The following is a 21,830-nucleotide window of genomic DNA, read 5'->3' as shown; positions in this document are numbered from 1 at the left end:
TGAGTAGAGCCCTTGGGTAATGTGCTAATTGTAACTGGCAGAAAGCTATCAATCCTAGTAGCAGATGCATTTCAAAGACTACTTTGGGATCTGACTTTGCCTCAGCTACATCTCCCTCCTCTGACTCTATTGCTCTCCCATAAAGCAGCTTGGCTACTCTTCTTGTCTCTTAGGTATTAAATTATTTGGATTAAGTTCTAAGGATTTTTTAATTTTTAATTTTTTTTTTTTTTTACTTTCCATCTCTGTGTCCTCACTGCAGAGTCTTGGACAGAGTAGTTGTTTGTTGAAAAGAACTGTCCCACGTTACAAACATGTAAAGAAAACATTCAATTTAATTCTTCATCAGTTCCATATGCCATGTTGGGTGGGTTGTCATGAAATGAAGATATATTGCCTGTGGGATTGTAGGATCTGCCATTTTATGCACAAGTGAAATGACATATGTGTAAATAAGTTCAATATCATTGAACCAAGATTAGTATTATTTCCTTGTAGCAAAAATTATATCTAATTCAATTATATCTCATTTCCTAACTCTATGTCCAATCTAAAAACTTATAGCTAATTAAAATACAGAATAAAAACAGATTTGGGTCTTGTATATATGTGTTTTGCTTTTCAAGAGACAATTGCTGGCAGTTGATATAATGCTGAGATCATATGTGGCAAAGGAACTGAAAACTGCACATTTAATGTCCCCTGGGAACAAACTCACATAAAGTTGATCATGAATGTTGGCTCCATACTTCAATAAGGTCTCTACCACTCGCATGTGACCATACTGACTGGCTGCCAACAATGCAGTACCGCCATCCTACAGACAAGAAGAAGGTAAATGTATTAGAGATCATGGGCATAAACTTTTGCAAGATATATTTTCCATATGCTCAAGAAGTGTAGAAAATAATTCCCCCCCAAAACACTTCCACTCCCTTGTGTCATCTATTCTTTTCAATTTTTCTTGACAATGATGACATAAACTATTTATTATTGTTTTGTATGTTTGGAGGTAGAAAATTCTACGTTTTCTGTTTAATACAATGTCATTGAAAACTTTCTTCTAAATGCAGATGTTTAATCTATATTGAATTTCTTGCTGTCCTGAGGAGGGTGGAGGAAAAGGAGGTAGAAAAATTTGGAACACAAGATTTTGCAAAGATGAATGTTGAAAACTATCTTTGCATGTATTTTGAAAAATTAAATACTATTGAAAAAAAACACCTTTCTTCTATTTGATGAGAATGGAAACTACTTTGCCTCCTAACTTAGAAAAACACAACATAATAAAAGGGATATACCAACAAATAAAAAACAGAAATCTGGCATTTTAAGATTCATTTGTGGTGTGATTTGAATCTTAGAATATCACCTTTGGATATAAGGAACTCTCCATTTAAAATACCTCAGGAATTTTGAAAGAGAGAGGGTCATCATGAATTGGAGTTTGTGAGAACTACTCCAGGGGAGAAAAGGTAATTTATTCATCAAAAGTCTTTCTGGCCTTCATAGTCCAATTCAAGAAGAGCTATCAGGGGGCAGTCAGGTGGAGAAGTGGATAGAACATAGGTTATGGAGCCAGGGGGACCTCAGTTCAAATCTGACCTCAAAAACTTATTTGCTATATGACCTTAGGCAGGTCACTCAACCCCCATTGCTGAAAGAGAAAGATCAGAGCTCAAGGAAACTTGGAGGCCATTTGTTCAAACTCTCATTTTTCAAATGAAGCAACTGAAACCTAGGAAGAGTAAGTGGAAGAGCCAAAATTTGAATCATGTCCTCCATTCAGTGTCCTATCCACATGGCTGAATATTCTACACAATAAGAAAAATACGAGCAAAAATATAAAGATAAGAATATGAAGTAGATACTAATGGAGGATAATAAATAGAAAGGTCAATCTCCATGATATATGGGACTCAACCAACCAGGATCCTAGTTTTGATGCTTTATTACATTTCCTTTGATTTTTGTCTATGAGACTAAGAGGAGAGAAGGTATTATAGTAGAAGACAATCATTTTGCTGTTACTAGGAAATTTCATTGGAGGATTGCAGATTCAAGAATTTTGAATGTGATTGTAGAAGCAAAATGCACTTCAATCAAGCTATTATATGAAATGATGGATTTTCTTGACAAATGCCTCTTTCTGCAATAGATTTTCATGAACATCTTGGATTAATTTGGTGAAAAAACAAGTAACTCGGTATCATCATGTGTTCCATGCCCTATGCAAACTGGTGACTGATGGATCTTGCCATCAACTAGTGCATGATGACATTGCTTGAACTTGCTAGCCAACAGGGAGTGCACAGACACTCACTATTTATGCCAAATTTTCTTTAGCTAAGAGGCAGAGACTTGGGTTTTAGAAAAGGAATTTTTAGGATTGTTGGATATTTACTGTTCATTATCACCTGCATTTGGTGTGTTGACCTTCACATACGTGCTTATGCCTACCCGAAGGAGAAAATCCTGGGTTTGCAACAGATTTTGTAAAAGAAACAAAAATCAAATCTCAAGCTAGGGTTAGACTTTTTTTTTTTTTTTGGAGGGGGAGAGAGAGAACCAGGTTTAAGTGACTAGCCTAGGGTCACACAATAGTAAGTATCTGAGGTTGTATTTAAACTCAGGTCCTCTTGATTTCAGGGCTAGTATTCTATCCACTGTGCCATCTAGCTGCTCTAGGGTTAGACATCATGAGATGGAAGAAAAGAAAAACTGACTTGTTATCCAAAGATTAAAAAATGCTTAGCAGTGGGAAAACTCAATCGTTTCCAAAGTTTTTCCCTGGACAAGTACTCCAATTGCAGACAATTTCTAAGAATTTCTGTTTATAATCAAGTCAGATATAAACTGACACAATTGTGAAACTCCCATGTTTGTCCAATTCTGTTTTTCTAATTCAATGATAAAGCTTCATCCCCCCAAATTGTGTCTTTAAACACTAATTTTTTTTTACTTTATTTTGATTAATTCTTGATTCAATTTTGATTTGTTTTTGGTTTCCTTGGGACAAAGGAAAGTGATTAAAGCATATGTATGGCAAAAGCCCCTTTCTTAAGTATCATTGGTGACTGTATTCTATGTATTAAGACATTGTCTCTTAAAGGAACCTGTCACTTATCATGTGACAGAAATGTCACACCTCAGAAATACCCTCATTGAAGTTATTTCCCAAAGATCATATTAAGCTTCTGATCATTGAGTCAGAGAATCGGAAGTAAACTAAAGGGGAAAAATGTAGATATATCAGAAAGTTATACACTTGCCATCCACATACCAACCCTTTAAAAAAAAAACACAAGAGAAACATGAGTTATAGACATATTTTCTAAGATGTGAAACCCATAATAACTGCTCTCTCACATATATTCATAAAATACAAATTTCTTTACATTGATTTAGTACATATTTTATGTATATTGATTTGCCTGTGAACATACGTTTTTCTATGAATAGAATATAAAATCTCTGAAGGCAGGGACTGTTTTTTACAGTTTAGTTTTTTTGCCTTTGCATTCTTAGCACTTAATAAGGGTACATATTAAGCATTTAATAAATGAAGACAAGTTAAAATTTGGCCTCAGACACTTACTAGTTTGTGACCATGGGTAACTTCTCATTGCCTCAGTTTCCTAAATGGCAAAATGGGGATTAAAATAGCATTTATTTCATAGAGTTGTTGGGGGTATCAAATGAGATAATATTTATAAAATGCTTAGCATTGTCCCTGACATGTCATAAGTGCTATGGAAGGAAATTGGGAATGGTTGAGTAAATTGTGGTATATGAACGTTATGGAATATTATTGTTCTGTAAGAAATGAACAGCAGGATGAATACAGAGAGGCTTGGAGAGACTTACATGAACTGATGTTAAGTGAAATGAGCAGAACCAGGAGATCATTATATACCTCAACAACAATACTGTGATGTATCTGATGGAAGTAGATCTCTTCGATAAAGAGAGCTGATTCAGTTTCAATTGATCAAGGATGGACAGAAGCAGCTACACCCAAAGAAAGAACACTGGGAAATGAATGTAAACTGCTTGCATTTTTGTTTTATTTTTACTTTCTGAATTCAATTCTCCCTGTGCAACAAGAGAACTGTTTGGTTCTGCACACATATATTGTATCTAGGACATACTGTAACCTATTTAACATGTAAAGGACTGCTTGCCATCTAGGGAAGGGGTTGGGGGAGGGAGGGGAAAAATCAGAACAGAAGTGAGTGCAAGGGATAATGCTGTAAAAATTACCCTGGCATGGGTTGTCAATAAAAAGTTATTTAAAAAAAAGTGCTATGGAAATGTTAGCTATTGTTCTCATCATCATCATTATGATTTGAATTGATTTTCTGTGTATAGGACTGAATTATTGACTCTAGAGCCTAGGAGCCTTTGGAAATTTTGTGGTCCAACCATTTCACTGACTTTTGGAAGGTGTTTGAGCCAGAGAGATTAAAGGGTCTTGTCTAAGATTTAGTTAGTAACTGGGTAAGACAGAAAGGACTTGAACCCAGGTTTTCTGATTTTTTTTTTTTAACTATAATTCCAAGGGTCTCTATATTATACTTCTCTCCCAGAGAAGCAGCCTTGAAACGTCTACTTAAAAAATTTTTAAGGGGGAAAAATCACACTCATGTTTTAGATCACAAGGCATGGGTTTTTGAAATATTCCTTTCTCTTTTCCTTTCCTTTCTTTTCATTTTTTTCTCTTTTCCTTTCTTTCTCTCTTTCTCTTCCCTCCTTTCCTCCTTCTTTCTTCCCTCCTTCCTTCCCTCCCTCCTTCCCTTCTCTTCCTCTCTCTCTCTTTTTCCATTTTTCTTTCTTTTTTACTCTTTCTTTTTTTCTTTCTTTCTCTCTCTTTCCTTCCTTCCTTCCTTCCTTCCTTCCTCCCTCCCTCCCTCCCTCCTCCCTCCCTCCCTCCCTCCCTCCCTTCCTTCCTTCCTTCCTTCCTTCCTTCCTTCCTTCCTTCCTTCCTTCCTTCCTTCCTTCCTTCCTTCCTTCCTTCTTTCCTTCTTTCCTTCTTTTCTTTTCTTTTTCTTCCTTTCATCAGGTTTAAATGACTTGCTTAGCCTCACACAGGTATGAAATATTTGAGATCAGGTTTGAACTCAGGTCCTCCTAATGCCAAGGTCTGGGCCACTTGGTTGTGCTAATTCTGAAATATGCTTATGAGGTAGGAAAGCCAAAAAAGTTCTCTTACTTTAGTTCTAAATTCAGTGGAAGCTCCAAATTCAAAGAGAAATCTCACCACATCATTGTGGCCTTGTTGTGCAGCAAAGAAGAGAGCAGTTGTACCTGACTGGGAGAAAGAGAGAAAAGCTGGTTTAAAAGTGGGCATTTTGTTCCATTTTGTATAATTAAAAAAAGAGCTTGGAATGATAAATTTCTGAATCTAGGTTGAGATCATATTTGGAGGTAGAGATGTTCTTTGGATCACTAGAGAGGCTAAGTAGGAAAGGCATTCTATCCTTCTTTCCAGGCTTGGGAATTTAAGTTCTGTTCCATTAATGACATAATTAACAGTGAAGAACACAGGTAGTCAGTGCTAGAAATGAGAAAAAGGCTATATTTTTAAGAATCAGAATCCATCTTATTTTACACAGGTAAAATTCCAGAGAAACCCATTTTTGAATTCCATACTGCCCACAGCATGCTCAAATATACTACCATTTCATCTCCTATAATCCATCTTTGTCAGGCTTTTTAAAAAAGTTTTTTTGTTTTTATTTAAAAAATATTTTTTTGGGGTATGAAGAGTAACAGCAAAATCATTGCATATATACAAATGCCATCTAACTCATAAACATGCATCTGATAAATGTTTTTATTATGCAAATATGCTTAATTTTTTAATTTTAATTTTTTATTATAGCTTTTTATTTATAAAACATATGCATGTGTAATTTTTCAACACTGACCTCTGAAAAACCTTCTGTTCCAATTTTTCCCCTCCTTCCCTTTCCCCCCTCCCCTACATGTCAGGTAGTCCAATACAAATATGCTTAAATTTTGCCTCTTGAGCTTTGGGAAAGCAAATAACACTTTCAGAGACCAAGAAGAAAAAACTTCTTTATGCTCTTCTATATCTCTTTAAAAGTATAAGGAAATAATCCAAATGGACAATGTCTCAGAAAAGCATGCTTTAGACATTAATTATCAATGTAGAAGAAGAACTCTAGCTTTTATGGAGGAAAGATATAATGAAAAGATAGGGAGCACAGCAATAGAACTTTTCTGTACAAAATGTTTCTAATGTAAAAGCTATGTCACATTCCTAGGTCATACCATTTAGTCCCTGGGACAGGAATGACTCTGTACAAATCAGATTAAGTCAGAAGGGACCATTTCTTCACTTTATAAATGAAGAAATTGACAGGAGGGGAGTAAGTTGAATTTCTTGTCTAAGGTCCTAAGATGTAGTACGCTTCAGAGGTAGATTTATAAACCTAGGTTCTCTGATTTCAGGACCAGGCATCTTGCTATCCCACATTCCCCTTTTCTCTTTTCTACTTATTTAAAATGAAGGCGACGTCTTTCTTTCTACCTGTAGAAAGACATTGAGCCCATCTCATTATTGTTTCCTGAGAGCTTGTAATGTCTCCAACAATAAAGAGAACAGAATCCCATAAACTTAGGATATGAATCAGTGGTTGGAATGGCATGATTCTTACTGCCTTAATGGATGTGCAATGGAGGAAGATGGGCGTATCTTATTTTGGACATGCTTGAGGATCACTTGTGCTTAATACAGTTCCTTTCTCATGGCTAATACTTAATCAACATTTGTTATTGAATTGGAAAGGATTAAGTTGTATCCATTAAGATTATATTAATCTATATATCTATATTTTAAGAATCAGGTTCTTGATATACTAATAACCATAATCACAATTACTTCATGTCTGTTTGAACAAATATTCAATTCTGAAATATGCTTATAAGATAATATATAGGGGAAAAAAAGGCAACCCCCACTTTAGAGAATATGGGACAAGACACTACTAATTATACTCATTGCTCTTGCTGAAATAAAGGGCTTCATGCCATTACTTTTATTTAGCTCCTCTATCTGTACTCTTGCCATCAGCCAAGATTTTTGCAAATTCTCAATAAACAATGACTCCCTTAGGGCCATTAGCTTTTAGTTTGGTATCCATACCAGGCTGTTCTGTCTAGACAGCCCACCAGATAAAGCAATGACAGCAATTTGTGTAGCAAAACATTTATATGATTCAGTATTACAAAATATTAAGGTTGGTACAAGACAGAAATTTGACTATAATAAGATAGCAAGTCATTTCAGCAACAATACTCACCAAACATTAAATTAGGTCAGGGAAAGAACCTCCTCTTGGCTCTGGCAGCCCACTAGGTTCAGATTATACCATGCATTAACTTGGATTCCTGAAGAATTCAGTGTTGACATTAAATCACATTGATCCCTTGAATAGGTATGTTTTGGACAGCTCCATAAGGGTCAACGGGGGTACACACTCAAAGCACAAAGTGTTTTTGTTTTTGTTTTTAACCACTCTAAGGATTTTAATTGAATAATAAGAACTAAACCAACAGCTTAGCAGTAAACCATAGGGAAACATGATGGCTGGAAATCAAACACAGTTTTCTCTTTCCCCACCCTCCCTCTTAAGCTCTTTTGAATTATTGTTAAATGATTCCAAGGCTTGTTGGAAATACCTCTCAGGATACACTTTGTGAGTAAGTAGGTCTGGCTCATGTTCTTTTTTATTGTTCAAAATCTGGTTCTTAAAAACTAAAACGAGTAAGGACTATAAATCCAGGAGAAAAAATATATTAGGGTAAAAATTTTTTTGAATGTGAGTACCATTTCGGGAAATAATTTTGGGAAATGAAACCTTTCCTCCTCCCATTTCAAACAATAAGCCAGCATTGTTGTCATGTTTCAATGATTATGGTAGAATTAGTGATAATAATAGAATAATTTGGACTTTCTATAATAATATATGATAATTATATACCATATACAATAATATAAATATGATCTCTTACTATAGTCTTTCTATATTGTCTCCAGTTGTGAACACTAAGATAGTCCTAGTCTCATTTCTGAGAGGACCATTTCTTTTAGGTCTATCATGAATTAGACCAATTGAATGTGATGGCCGTCTATATTTCTAATTCTTTGAGGGTCATATTGATAATGTTCTGAATCATTGCTACTCAAAAAAGATGAAGGGATAGCGTGGGGAAGACCTGAAGATTTTTCAAACACTGGATTATATTTCCAAGACTCTTGAAGCAATCTGATCATTGTACCAATATAAGTTATAACTTGCTCCACTGTGGAGAAAGGGGTGTCAATTCTGGAATGAGGAATGAATATTAGTATAAAGAGTATTCGCTTGTGCTTTACTAGCCTGAGAGATGTAAGTCTGGGTCATGAAGAACCAATCTAAAGTTTGTCCCAGAGATCTTGGTTTTTTTCCTGAGGCAATTGGAGTTAAGTGACTTGCCCAGCATCACACAGCTAGGAAGTGTTAAATGTCTGAGTTCAGATTTGAACGCAGATCCTGCTGACTTCAGGGCTGGTGCTCTATTCACTGTACAACCCAGCTGCCCTGAGGTCTTGATTTTGAAAAATTTCTGGAAGTACCATGAACCTTTGTAAGGGCCAACTTTAGGTGACCTGGTTTAATCTTGAACCCTCTAAAGAAGTGGGAACTTGAATCCCCAAGGTAACTGTGAAATGTTTTGCCTTTCTGATCCTTCCAGATTCTTGAAAAGTTGTCATAGAAGAAAGGTGGGAAAAGGCATACAAGGTCATTTTTCTATTCAATATTCATTTGACTAACTTTCATTAGGCTATTTATTGTTGTTGTTGCTCATTTATTTTAGTCACATTCAACTTTTTGTGACCTCATTTGGAATTTTCTTGGCAGAGATACTGGAATAGCTTTCCTTCTCCAGCTCATTTTATACATGAAGAAACTGAGGTAAACAGGATTAAAGTGACCTTCTGGATTTGAATTTGAGAAAATGAGTTTTCCTGACTCCAGGCCTGGCACTCTATCCACTGCACCATCTAGCTGCTTGTAGCTATTTATTATATTACTTGTATGGAACAATTTTAAAGGTTCATTTGGGCTAATAGATTAAGATGTTTCTGATGACCTGATTATGAAGCCCCGTTGGGAAGTTAATTATTAATTTGATTCTTTAAAAATAAAGTTTAAAAAAAACTCTAAAAAACTAAAGATAAAATTTTTTTCTTTGCATCCTACATATTTTATCATATTACCTTTCAAGGAAAGTATGCCTATGTCAGGAATGTGGCTGCTACCTTAATTGCCTCAAGTGCTGAAATATAGGAAGGCCAGGATATCAGCTAATGAAGTAGTCTAGAATGTCTTTTGTTGATAAATCAATGTGTTATGATTGACTCCCTAGACTCTACGTTCAGCACAACAAATTCCTTAATTCTGGACTTTAACGTCCCTTAGGAAAAACTATTTCTACGGGTCTTGTTCTATTTCCTTGGTATCTCCAGTTCTAAAGATCCTGCTTAGTTCTGCCTCTATTTTCTTCTCTTTTATTGGTCTTACCCACCTCTCTCTGAAGGTTGATATCTGCTCCTTGGAGAACCAATTCCCTCACACAGTCTATGTGGCCAGCATAGGAAGCAACCATGAGGAGAGTGGTACCATGCTGGAAGGAGGAGAAACAAATCAGCGCATTAGACCATCTGTCATAGCAATGATTGAAATCTCATGGAAAAAAAGGCTACAAAAATGTTAGTGTCCCTGCTAAGCAGCCATGGTGGTTTAACTGCAATGGCAGACATTTATAAAAACAGAGGACAAGTTTTAATGTCAAATTTTTAATGTACAATGGAAGGGGAAGTGAAAGGGGAAAGAATGCAAATATGAAGTGAAATGCTTACTCTCATATTAAAATTGAAATTTGGAATTTAAAAACTCACTTTTCCATGGCCAGAAATCCAATCTAAGTAGATATAGTTATTCACAGGAAGCAGCTGTGATGTGGTGATCTCATTTGATGATTAATGTTAAGAATCTTGCTCCAAAACTCTATTATTAACCCAAAGAAGTTATCAAATAAGGCTCATTAGATTTTCAGGATCAAAAGTCTTTAGTATCTTGGATCCAGCTTGGATGAGAGGCAGGATGATAGAGAGGAATGACATTGTCTGATAGGCTTTAGACTAAATTTAAATCCTGGCTCTCCTGTCAACTAGTTGGGTGAATCTGAGGAAGTCATTGACCATTCCAAGCCTCATTTTCCTCATTTTTAAAATTAAGAGGCTGGGTTAAATGCTCTCAAAAGGGCGTTTTTATTTCATGTGTTTCATGACTTAAGAATATGAAATTATGACCATAAAACACTTCTAGAAAATAAAACAAAACAAAACACGTCAGCTTGAATCAGATAAAAAATTGGGGGTCTAGCCATTTCACTGGATTGTTATTGTAAACAAAGACAGATGAGCTTTTATAAACTTTGACTTGAAACATATACATTTCAAATTAATACCAGCTGATACATAGAATTCCAATCAAAAAGGCCTTTTATAGTGTCATTTTTCTTTTGATGTTTTCTTTAGGCATTGAAGCAGTGCTTCCTAATCCTTCATGCTCAGCTGTTTGTGAAGTCTGTCAGATTTCTAGGAGTGGAAGTAAAGGGTCCTTTCTATTCTGGTTGTGGTAGAGGGCAGGCACTAGGCTAGAAATGATTTTTAAAGAATCCTTATATTATTTAAATCCAGAACCAGTTTGGAGGGACAGTCAGGGAAGTGTTGGTTTTCTATAATTATTCTTTTATTTCTCTGCTTTTGTCTGCAGGGTGCCAGTGACAACTTTTTTGCTGTCCATGGCAACTAGAAAGTGTTTATCAAGGCTTTCCAGTCAGAGTTGCAGCAGTATTTCTTGCCTCAAGCCATCCTATTCCCCAAGTGTCATTGAGGGACCTGGGGTAGGATCTTAGCCTGATTTTTTCATTATTCAGCTCAGTTCTCTTTCATTATCCTGGGTGGAGGTGAGAAGAGTAAGAATTAGTTAGAGCTAGTTTCTTTTTAAAGTGAAGGGGAGCTAATAACTTTTTAGAATTTAGCCAACACAGATCCTGTTAATAGTCAAAATCTATTAAATTGCCATAATTTTCTTCTCTAATAGATTTAGGTTCATGTAACAAAGTCTAGAAGTTATATTTGTGACCAGCATTTATTATATTGTTCTGTAACTCAATCCCTTTTTTTTCCTTTTCCCATTAGTTCTAGTTTTTAAAAAAAATCTTGTTGGATCTTAGTGTACATAATATATAATTTAATGCGCTTATATAAACTCAGTGAAAAATATTATTTTGGCTATAACCATAGAAGCTCAAGAGTTGACCAGGACATTTCAAGATATTGTCCTATATCTCCTTTCTTTCTCAACCAAATTGACTACAAATAAAAGGGTCAACGCTATAGCTGACTACACTACTTTTCTTCTTATTCACTTCTTAAACTTTGGCAGTCTTGTTTCTGACCTTAAGTGGACCTGCTCTCTCCAAAGTCCCCAACAATCTTTTATTTGCCAAATTGAATGACCTTTTCTCAATTCTGATTTCTTTTGACTCCTCTGAAACATTTGACATGTTATTCATCTTCTCTTCCTCAATACTATCTTTTCTCACTTTCTGTCTCTGTCTCTGCCCTTCTGTCTGTTTTTTTCTATATGTGTGTGTCTCTTGTCTAATCTTGTCAGTTCTATTTCAATAACATTGCTTGCACCTATATCCTTCTTTGTACTTATGCAGATACTGTCCTAATCTAGAACCCAATCACTTTTTGCATAGATTATTCAAGTAGTTTTTTAATTGATCTCTTTGCTTCAGCTTTCTCTCTACTCCCATACATCCTACTGATGACTTATTTTCCTAAAGTGCAACTCTAGCCATGTCATCCATTTACTTAATAAGCTCCAGTAGCTTCCTATTATCTCTAGGAGCAACTATAAACTTGTCTGGCATTTAAAGCTTTTTACAGTCTGGTCCCAACCTATTATTACACATTATTTTCTTTTATGCACATTAGAGTCCAGCCAAACTGGCCTTCTTATTGTCCATCATACATGGCTTCCACCTCCCTTGTTTTCTGACTCTTCTTGACCCTATTTGGAGTTTTCTTATCAAAGATAATGCAGTGGTTGGCCATTTCCTTCATCAGCTTATTTTCCAGACAAGAAACTGAGGCAAACAGGATTAAATGATTTACTAGGGTCACAATCTAGTGTCTAAATCCAGATTTGAACTTATTCTTTCTTACTCTATATCTGGTGTTCTCTCTTTTGCCATATTTCCCTCTCCTGTATCAGCCACTTAATTGTCCTAACCTATGTCCTTGAATAGTTGTTCCCACACATGGAATGAACTCCCTTTTCACCTTCTTCTCTTAATATATTTCATTTCCTTCAAGGCTCAGCTAAAGTGCCACCTTCTATGGAAATCCTTTCTTTATACTCTCAGCTGATAATGTCCTTCCCTCAAAATTACCTTGTATTTAGTTGCATATACCTCTATATGTACATATGGCCTCCTCTGGTTAGATCATAAGCCTCTTGAAAGTAGGATTTTTTTGATACTTCACATATTCTGTATCCCTAATGCTAAATATAGCACCTGACATACAGCAGGTATCTAATAAATGCTTGTTACTTCATCTAGTCTATTCTGTACGTGAACAAGAATTCTCTACAGAATCCCACAAGAAGTCATCTAGCTTTTGTTTGAAGACCTCCAGGAAGGAAGAAATTATCCTGGGGCAGTACATTTCACTTTTAGATAGCTCTAATTATTAGATTTTTTCCTCCTTACAACAGGCTAAAATTTCTTTCCACTGATTCTTGTTCTTCCCTCTGGGGACAAATATAACAAGTCTAGTCTTCCCCAAGACAACCTTCCAAATACTTCCTCAAGACTTCTCCAGGCTAAGCATCCTCAATTTAGTCAACTCATCTTCAATATGGCATGAATTGGAAGCCTTTTCAATCTTGGTTACCCTTCTTTGGACACATTCTAGTTTATCGATGTCCTTCCTAAAATGTGGCACCTAGAACTGAACACAATTCTCTCTCTCTCTCTTTTTTAAAATTATTTTAAATTATTATTATTTTTTTAAATAAATTTTTATTGACAGAACTCATGCCAGGGTAATTTTTTACAGCATTATCCCTTGCACTCACTTCTGTTCTGATTTTTCCCCTCCCTCCCCCCTCTCCCCCAGATGGCAAACGGTCCTTTACATGTTAAATAGCTGAACACAATTCTCAAGGCTTTGTCTGATGAAGGAGCATCTTTGTCTTGGACCTTCTATCTTATTGCCACCTGGCTTTCTCATCAGACTTATCACAGTCAGATAATACACAAATACATGCAGACCCTTGTCAAATAAACAATCATCTTAGCCACATTTCCCTTATCTTAAACTTATGAAGTAGATTCTTTTGACTAAATGATTAACTATTGAAAAATCTTTAGTTGCTTTCATTAAACATCCAGAGACTAAACTTTTAGTATATAAACATAGTAGCTTATTGAGGAAAGTATTATATTTCCAGATAAATTCCATCTCATATATTATGATAATGAAATTAAGCAAGTGACCAGATATAATAGACAATATTTCCCTACTATTGAGCCAAATCTACTGGAGACAACTAGATGTGCAGAATTTTATAAATCTAAGAAAAATTTTAAAATGCTATATATATATATATATAATAGCTATATATACTTAAAATGCTATATATATAATTGCTATATATATTTAAAATGCTATATATATGTTAAGATGTGCCTAACAACTATTGATTAAAGAAATGCAAATTAAAACAACTCTGAGGTATCACCACATCTATCAGATTGGTTAATATGAGAGAAAGGAAAAATGATAAATGTTGGAGATGTGGAAAAATTGGAACACTAATATATTGTTGGTGGAGTTGTGAACTGGTCCAACCATTCTAGACAGCTCAAAGGGCTAAAAAACCCTGCATTTTGATCCCCAAATGCCATTACTAGGTCTGTAGCCTAAAGAGATTATAAAAAGGGGAAAGGACTCCCATGTACAGAAACGTTTATAACAGTTTTTTTTGTGATAGTAAAGAATTGGAAAATTGTGGGCCTGCCCATCAATTGGGGAAGGGCTGAATAAGTTGTAATGCACGAATATAATGAAATACTATTGTTCTATAAGAAATGATGAGGAGATGGATTTCAGAAAAACCTGGAAAGACTTACATGAACTGATGTTGAGTAAAGTGAGCAGAACCAAAAGTATATTCTATTTTGGGAGGGAAGGAAAGGAGGAAGACAAATTTGGAACTTAAAAACTTACAAAAATGAATTTTGAAAACTAACTTTACATATAATTGGGAAAAATTAAAATAATATTAATTTAAAAAGGATGTGCCTAACAATCTACATAAACCAATAATTAATGATTTTAAATATACAATACACATATCTTAGATATATATGTGCATATATATACTTGTAATGTATACATCTACACATTAGCAGCTTAAGTTAATAAGATTTCGTATATAGAATAATCTCACAAATATATTGTATAATACTGTCTGTTAGAAAAGATTTAGTATAGCTAGATGGTTATTGAATGGGTCTATGAAGACTTTGATTTTTAGCTACTTCTGACTGATTTTGGAAACTTCATGTTGTTACTAGGGATCAAATAAATTCCAGCTCAAGAGACTCAAAGAGGAACATATCCTTATCACCCCAAAATAAGTCATTTCTTAGGACTGTCTGTGTTTGGGTGTAAGGAGAGAAGAAGTTGGATTAGTTAGATTTGAATCACAGTAAGAGAGTGTTATAACAGGAGAGGACCTCAGGGATATCTCTTATTTTATAGATGACAATATTGAAGTTCACAAAGGTTAAATGACTTGTTTAAGATAATACCACTATTATCCAAGAAATTTTTACAAACTTCAGGTATGCGACAGATAGTCTCATTCAGGCAAAATAAGTGGTGAAGAATGAAGGCCCTTATTTGGGCTGTTGATTTTGAGGATGAAATTTAAGTCCCACAACAATGACAGACAGAGAAGGAAAGAAATAGGCCTTTAATAACCTTACAAACTCTTTAATGTTTTAATCTTAGTTGATATCCATTGTCTAAGAAGAGGCAAGGGATCTTATAGTAGAATGAATTTGAGTTGTCAGAAGCATGTTAGACTTTCAGGGTCCTTTATTTCATTTGACTTAATATTTTGTTGAATTATTTTCAGTCATGTCTGACTCTCTGTGATCCATTTGGGATTTTCTTGAAAAAGATATTGGAATGGTTTACTTTTTTCAGTTCAGTTTACAGATAAAGAAACTAAGGCAAACATGACTAAATGAGTTCCCAGAGTCACACAGCTAATAAGTATTTGAGGTCACATTTGAACTCAGGAAGAAGATTTTTCCTGACTACAAGCCTGACACTTAATCTCAATGTCACCTAACTGTTCTTTGCTTTAATACAAAGAGTGAATGTGTGTTATTTCTCTCTCCTTCCACCCTCCCCTTATTGTTTTATGGAATCATGGATTTTTAAACTAGAGGGGATCTTTAGAGATCATGTACTCCAATCCTTTTGGAGTTGACTTAAAGTTATTATGTTTATTAAGGGTTATTTGTTGGGAAACATAATATATTAATCCACTGGCAATGATTTACATATCAGCACAGTTTATCAGATTAACCAACTGTCACCTAACATAAAGAGTATACTAAGGAAAGGGGACACAAGTCATTATGGAATCAATTTCTTAAACTGTGGATCATGACCCCATATGGAGTCTTATAACTGAATGTGGAGGTCACAAATCAGTAAATATCCGATTATCTATATGCCCAGGATCACATAAAAGTTTCTCATGTGAAAAGGGATCACAAGCAGAAAAAATTTAAGAAGCCCTGAAGGTGACTGGAAAGATCCTGATCATAATCTAATGACTGAGAGGGCAAAAGGGTGGTTGGGTATGGGAAGCACACTAAGCATGAAGAAGCAAAGGAGAAGGGGTTGCAAAGAAAGATGGGGAGATATGAAAAGGATAATTGGCAAAGAATGATCATTAGGTCAATCTCACTTGTGCTCTTTTAGTTTATATAAACCTAGAGTTCCTGTCTGGTAACTATAAATAAAATTGAGAGAACAGAACAAAGATGGGGAGAAAAGTATCTAGAATGACTAAAATGGAGGGAAAACTTATACTGCTCTTAAGCTAGCAATAGATTTACCTGTTTGCTAAGTGCAAATAAATTATGTAAAGACATTTTTCTTTTTAGGAAAACAATAATATTGCTTAGAAATTAGTAAATTAATAACATCTTAATAATTCTTTCTGTTCATCTCTGGTCTCTATTACTGGAAATGCTTGAAAATCCTGTTGAGTACAGATGGATAGCAGCATCCTGCCAGAGTGAGGCAGCAAGCTATCTAAGTGGAATTTGTCATTTGGGAGTAATATCTATTTTTATTTCCTCTCTGAAACAGTCAATTAGTGCATCTATGTTTGTGGAAGGAAAAAAAAAAGTTAAAGAAATGGGTGGAGAATTTAATTGTTCAGTTTTCACATATCATGCAATTGATATATTTTCATATCAATCTTTTTCTGTCCTGAATTCTTTTGTGGTTGCAATTAGCTCAAAATTTTTTTTTTTTGCATTCCATTTGTCTTATAATCTTAGAATTTGTTTTTGCTTATTTTCTCTTCCTCTTCTTTCCATTTTATACCCCTTCTTTGTTTTGCTCTAGCTACTCCCTCCCTCCACACTTTTCTTCTAGATCTAAAATATCTTAAAATTCTTCTATGCTTGACCCTTGAAGTATATGGGGGAAAACAAAAGCAAAAACAACAACAACAACAAAAAAAAATGTAAGTAAGCATTGGGAATTGAAAGGAATCCATGAAATGCTCTCCTGCCATCATGGGAAAAGTTAGGTGCTCTCGCCATGCATATACCGAGTTCATACACTGTCTCTGCAGTCCACATCCACCCGACCACTGTTTAACAAGAGTTTCAGAAGAGCCAGGTTTCCTTTTCTTGCTGCCCAGAATGCAGCATTTGCAAGTGGCGTTTCCTTCTGTTGGAACAAAATAACAGCATTTTACAATAGGATTAATGAAATCCTCATTAGTAATATTACTATCTCTACTCAAAGAATAAATAATATTGTCCATTAATGTCAGCTCAAAAGTAAGTATTTTTAGAGACCTGCCACAACAACAGGAAATTGCTACAAATGATAATTATAACATACAATACTTAGTTAATGAAATATGGACTATGGTAATGAATTAATCTCAGATAGGCTGATAGGCCAAAGACTTGTGGCAATTCCCCTACTCTTATATCTTTTCATTTGAGTTTTATTTGATTTTTTTTTGACTTTGTTACATTTACTTTTTATTTTTTGGTGTGTAGTTGTTCTTTCCATTTACATTATTGTAGTTACTTTGTATATTATTTTTGTGGTTCTATTTGTTTCACTGCATCAGCTCACACATAATTTCTTTCGGCACAATAATATTCCATTAAATTAATGTGCCATAATTTGCTTAGCCATTCCCTAACTGCTGGGCATCTATCTACATTGTTTCCCATTTGTACTTATCACAAAAACTATTTCTGTAAATTTTGAAGTATAGGGATTTTCTTCTTATTGGTGACTTTTTTTTAAGGGTACAAGTCCAATGGTGGAGTCTCTGGTTCAAATAATATGGATATTATAGTTACTTTACTTGCCTATTTCCAGATTTCTTTCCAAAATATACCAATGTATTAGTATATCTATCATTCCACAATCCCTTGGACATTGTCTTGTCATTTTTTGGGTCATTTCACAGCTCCTTCCCCCCACTACCATCCCAATTTGAATAGTGTGAGGTTCAAAATGCCACATTGTTTGCATTTCTCTTATTCCTTGTGATTTGGAGCATTCTTTCATGTGGGTGTGAATATTTTACAATCCTTTTAAAAACTGCTTGTTCATATCCTTTGACCATTTATCTATTGGGAAACAGCTATCAGTCTTACATATATTTATTAATTATTTATAAACCTTGTGTTCCAAACTCTTATCAGAGAAATTTCCTATGGAATTTTTTTTCACATTCCACCACTTCCCTTCTTGTTCTAGGTGGAGAAGCTTTTCACTTTCAAATAATCAATGTTAACTATTTTAGCTTTTGTAATTACCTCTATTTCTTATTTGGTTAAGAATAAATGTCCTACCCACAGCTGGGAAGGGCATATAATCTGTTCTTCTAATTTTTTATTAATATTAAAGTCTTTAATATTAAGGTCACATATCTATTTAGAATGTATTGTAGAATATAGTGTAAGGTGTTGGTCTAAGCCTAATTTCTATCAGACAGCTTTCCCATTTTCCTAGTAGTGGTTTTTTTTAAACTAAATAAGTTTTTTCCTTGACAATTTATGCTTTACATTTTATCGCCCATTGTGTTATTGAGTTCCATTCTTTCTGATTCTCCTCATCTAGTGTGTTTGATTGTTCTATTTCTCTAATCTTTAGCCAATACCAGATGGTTTTGATGACTGCTACTTTATAATATGGTTTAAGGTCTAGAAGCATATATATCTGGGGCAGAAAGATACTCCAGGGACAGATCGATATGGAAAGAGAGCAACCCAAGGAAGGAGAGTTGTGATCAGTCTGAGAATAGTAGTCAGCCACATTCTGGGAGACCAATTCCCAAGTTCAAGGGCAAATGGGGAGGAATGATTGGAAAATTCCATGTCTGCTATTTGAAAAAGAGGACAATTTTATTGTAGTGAAACATATTCACTTTCTGCTTTCTTCCATATGACTTCACTTGGACATCAAACTTGTGGAGGTACTCAGTGTCAATAACATTTCTTTCCAGAAGTCCAAGAGAAGAAGCCCTCAGAAGTTGTAAAAAATCCAATTCCTTATTATACAGGAATTTGTGCTTCTGTGTGTGTTTGGACAATGTCTAGTAATAAGCAGATTACAAAAATGCTTTGAATAGTTTCATGGCTGATTTAAGAAGGAAACAAACCCTCTCATATTTGAGATTAATAGTTTGCCTTCCCTGAAGTTGTCAGCAACATTTTCAGGAGTCAAACTGATAATTAATTTATGAAATTATGAGATGGGGGGGAGGCACACCCAGTTCTTTGGGTACTTGCCAAGACTGAGATGGTATTGGGAAATAGAGTTGCAATCACACTTTAATAACCACAGAACGTGTGGGGGCAAACAGTTCAGAAAGCAAAAGGGGTACAGAGGCAGATGGTGTGAGGACAGGGAATGGGATGGTGAAGGTAGGTTACTCATGTAACTATGATTTATAATTGAGAGCACTCAGCAGCATGGAAACAAATGTACATGGTTCAGGAGACAGGAGTCTGAGGTCTCATTTTTATAGAGGATTATTTTTTTTTTTGGAAAATAGACTGTCATCAGTGCCACCATGGGGTTAGTTTATTAATATATTCAAATCATTCAAAGCTGTCTGTAAAAGCTTTAAGAATAATTACATCTATACATATCATCTCAATATTATCAATATCATTTGGAGATCTGCTGTTCTTTACTGTGGAGATCTGGAATTTGGGATTTATATATCATAGCTATATCATAGCTAAAATTCTTAATGGCTTCCTTTGATTCAACATACATTACCAGGATCTGACTTTTGCTTAATACATGATAAAACTTTAGAGTTATGTTTCTTTGCTCTTTGGGACGGTTTGTGTGTGACTTCTAAGGCCTCCTTTGCAATCTTAATTCCTGATATTGACCCCTTATATTGACTAATTATAAACTTTGTCTATTGATTAGGAGTGACAGAGAAATAGTGGTCAGGGAGACCAGAATAAGATACACTTTTAATCCAGGAGTCTTCAAGCAAAACTGAACTTGTGGCATTCATACTGCTGATCTCTCATGCCCAATGTAGTCTGCTGTTTTTGTATCAGCTAGGTTTATTTTGTATTAGTTATTTGTAATAGGAAGAATTAGCAATGGCAAGGCAGGTTTTCACTGTTGTAAATCCCTACACAATGACCTTTTAATAAAGAGATCCCATCTTGCCAAGATACAGTCATCTGGGTGGGTGAAAGAGAACTTTGAGGTTCCCCTTTATAAGGACTAATTGTCCTGAAGCTGTTGGCAAAGGGTGAAAACATGATTGTTTTGGACCCTTTGCTTAGAATGTGTAATCAAGTCATTTGAACCTATAATACTTTTACAAGGAGTAAACCTGGTATTTTTGTAGCAAACTCTTGAAATGGGAGACCACTCTTTATTCCATGGTGTCCCAGGAGCATTTTCTCATGGCTTAGCTAGACATTTTTGGCCCTTAGAGTAATGGTTCTCAAACTTTTGTTTTCAGTATCTTTATCCTATTAAAAATTATTGAGGATCTCGCCAAAGCATTTTTATCTATCTGGGTTATATTTATAGACATTGGCCATATTGGAAATAAAAACTATTTTTGAATTTGTAGACCCTCTAAAAGGGTTTCAGAGATCCCCAGGATTCTCTAGACCATACTTTGAGAATCACTGCCTTAGAGGATGCTACAAAAACTGATTTTTATGAAATTCCTTACATCTTTCTCCAATAAACTATTTCCCCCTTTCCTTCTTTATGGAGGATGGAGCAAGGCTTGCCTTCTTGGCTGCCAGGAGGTCATTCACCTTTCTGAGATTGCTTGCTCACAACCTCCCTGTTGCCTTCATGTTTCTCAAACAACAACAATATGGAAGATGATCAAGCTGTTATCCCCACATGCTGAATGTGTTCTTTTCTTATCTTTTTCCCAACACTCTCCTCTGTTCCTTCTCACTGTCCCGCAATGGGAGGGTCTTGGATTTGGATCCTCATCCAAGGCAGGCCATAATGGAAAAACACTAATATCCAGTTTAATAATAAGGGACAGAGACTAAATTAAGTCACTCATCTCTTTGTGGCCAGCACAAATAATAGTATCAGATCTTTGCTTTATTTTTGTTTTATATAGTACAATTTTAGTGGATGCTGGGTGGGCCCCTGGCATGTCAAATGACTTTCAGGCACTATTTCTGATTTTTCACACTGGACCTAATCTTTCTGCACAGAGCTGAAACAAGCTATGATAACGCTAGGAAAATCTTGACTAACATTAACTGGTTTTGCAAAAGCACATTGTTAGGGAGAAGTTGCAGGTACAGTGAGTCTCATAGTAGCAAGGTTGTATGGTACTTTCTATTGACATATATGATCCCATGCTGAATTTCTAATAAATTGGAGGAGTCTTACTTAGCATTCTTAAATGCATAATTAGACAAATGATATTGTAGCAGGATTTCATGATATGGGCTAGAGTTTGAAGAGTCAGTTCAGGGCAGTGAATAAAGCATTTTATATCTAAAAAATCAATCAATACTTAAGCACTTACCATATGCCAGGCACTGTGATAAGTTCTGCAGTTACAATAAATAAAAAGAAAAGACAGTCCCTGTCCTCTAGGAGCTTACAATCTAAAAGGAAAGACAACACACAGAAGGAGGCAGGAAATGAGTGGAGAATACTAGGGGGTATCTGATAAAGGGGATATTTCTTTCTTTGGAGTTGAAACCAAACAGAGCAGCAGATGCAAAAGGGATATGAGGTCATGCTTGTATAAAACCCTTTATGCAATCCTTGGCCCACAGGAGCTAAATAAATGCTTATCCCACCTTCCCTCCTTTGGAGTCAGGAACTTTTCATTTCTAGTCCTAGTCCAGTTCAAACAGAA

General features: G+C 35.2%; 1 protein-coding gene across 2 annotated transcripts in view; it reads right to left on the bottom strand.

Annotated features, from left to right (window-relative positions):
- ANKRD29 (ankyrin repeat domain 29) overlaps nucleotides 1-21,830 on the bottom strand; it is a 60,791-nt gene that overhangs the window by 23,510 nt on the left and 15,451 nt on the right. Inside the window, exons 2-5 of one of the 2 annotated variants that reach the window (XM_051970338.1) lie at nucleotides 17,036-17,146; nucleotides 9,598-9,696; nucleotides 5,213-5,311; nucleotides 719-817 (exon numbers count right to left, since the gene is read on the bottom strand). In XM_051970338.1, coding sequence (XP_051826298.1) covers nucleotides 719-817; nucleotides 5,213-5,311; nucleotides 9,598-9,696; nucleotides 17,036-17,146 — 408 coding nt within the window. Of the gene's footprint in view, nucleotides 1-718; nucleotides 818-5,212; nucleotides 5,312-9,597; nucleotides 9,697-17,024; nucleotides 17,147-21,830 lie in introns of both variants that reach the window. The other variant, XM_051970339.1, reaches the window with a different exon arrangement.

This window comes from Antechinus flavipes, chromosome 1 (assembly GCF_016432865.1).
Source record: "Antechinus flavipes isolate AdamAnt ecotype Samford, QLD, Australia chromosome 1, AdamAnt_v2, whole genome shotgun sequence".
Classification (NCBI taxonomy): Eukaryota; Metazoa; Chordata; class Mammalia; order Dasyuromorphia; family Dasyuridae; genus Antechinus; species Antechinus flavipes.
This window is presented reverse-complemented; position numbering and strand designations above follow the sequence as displayed.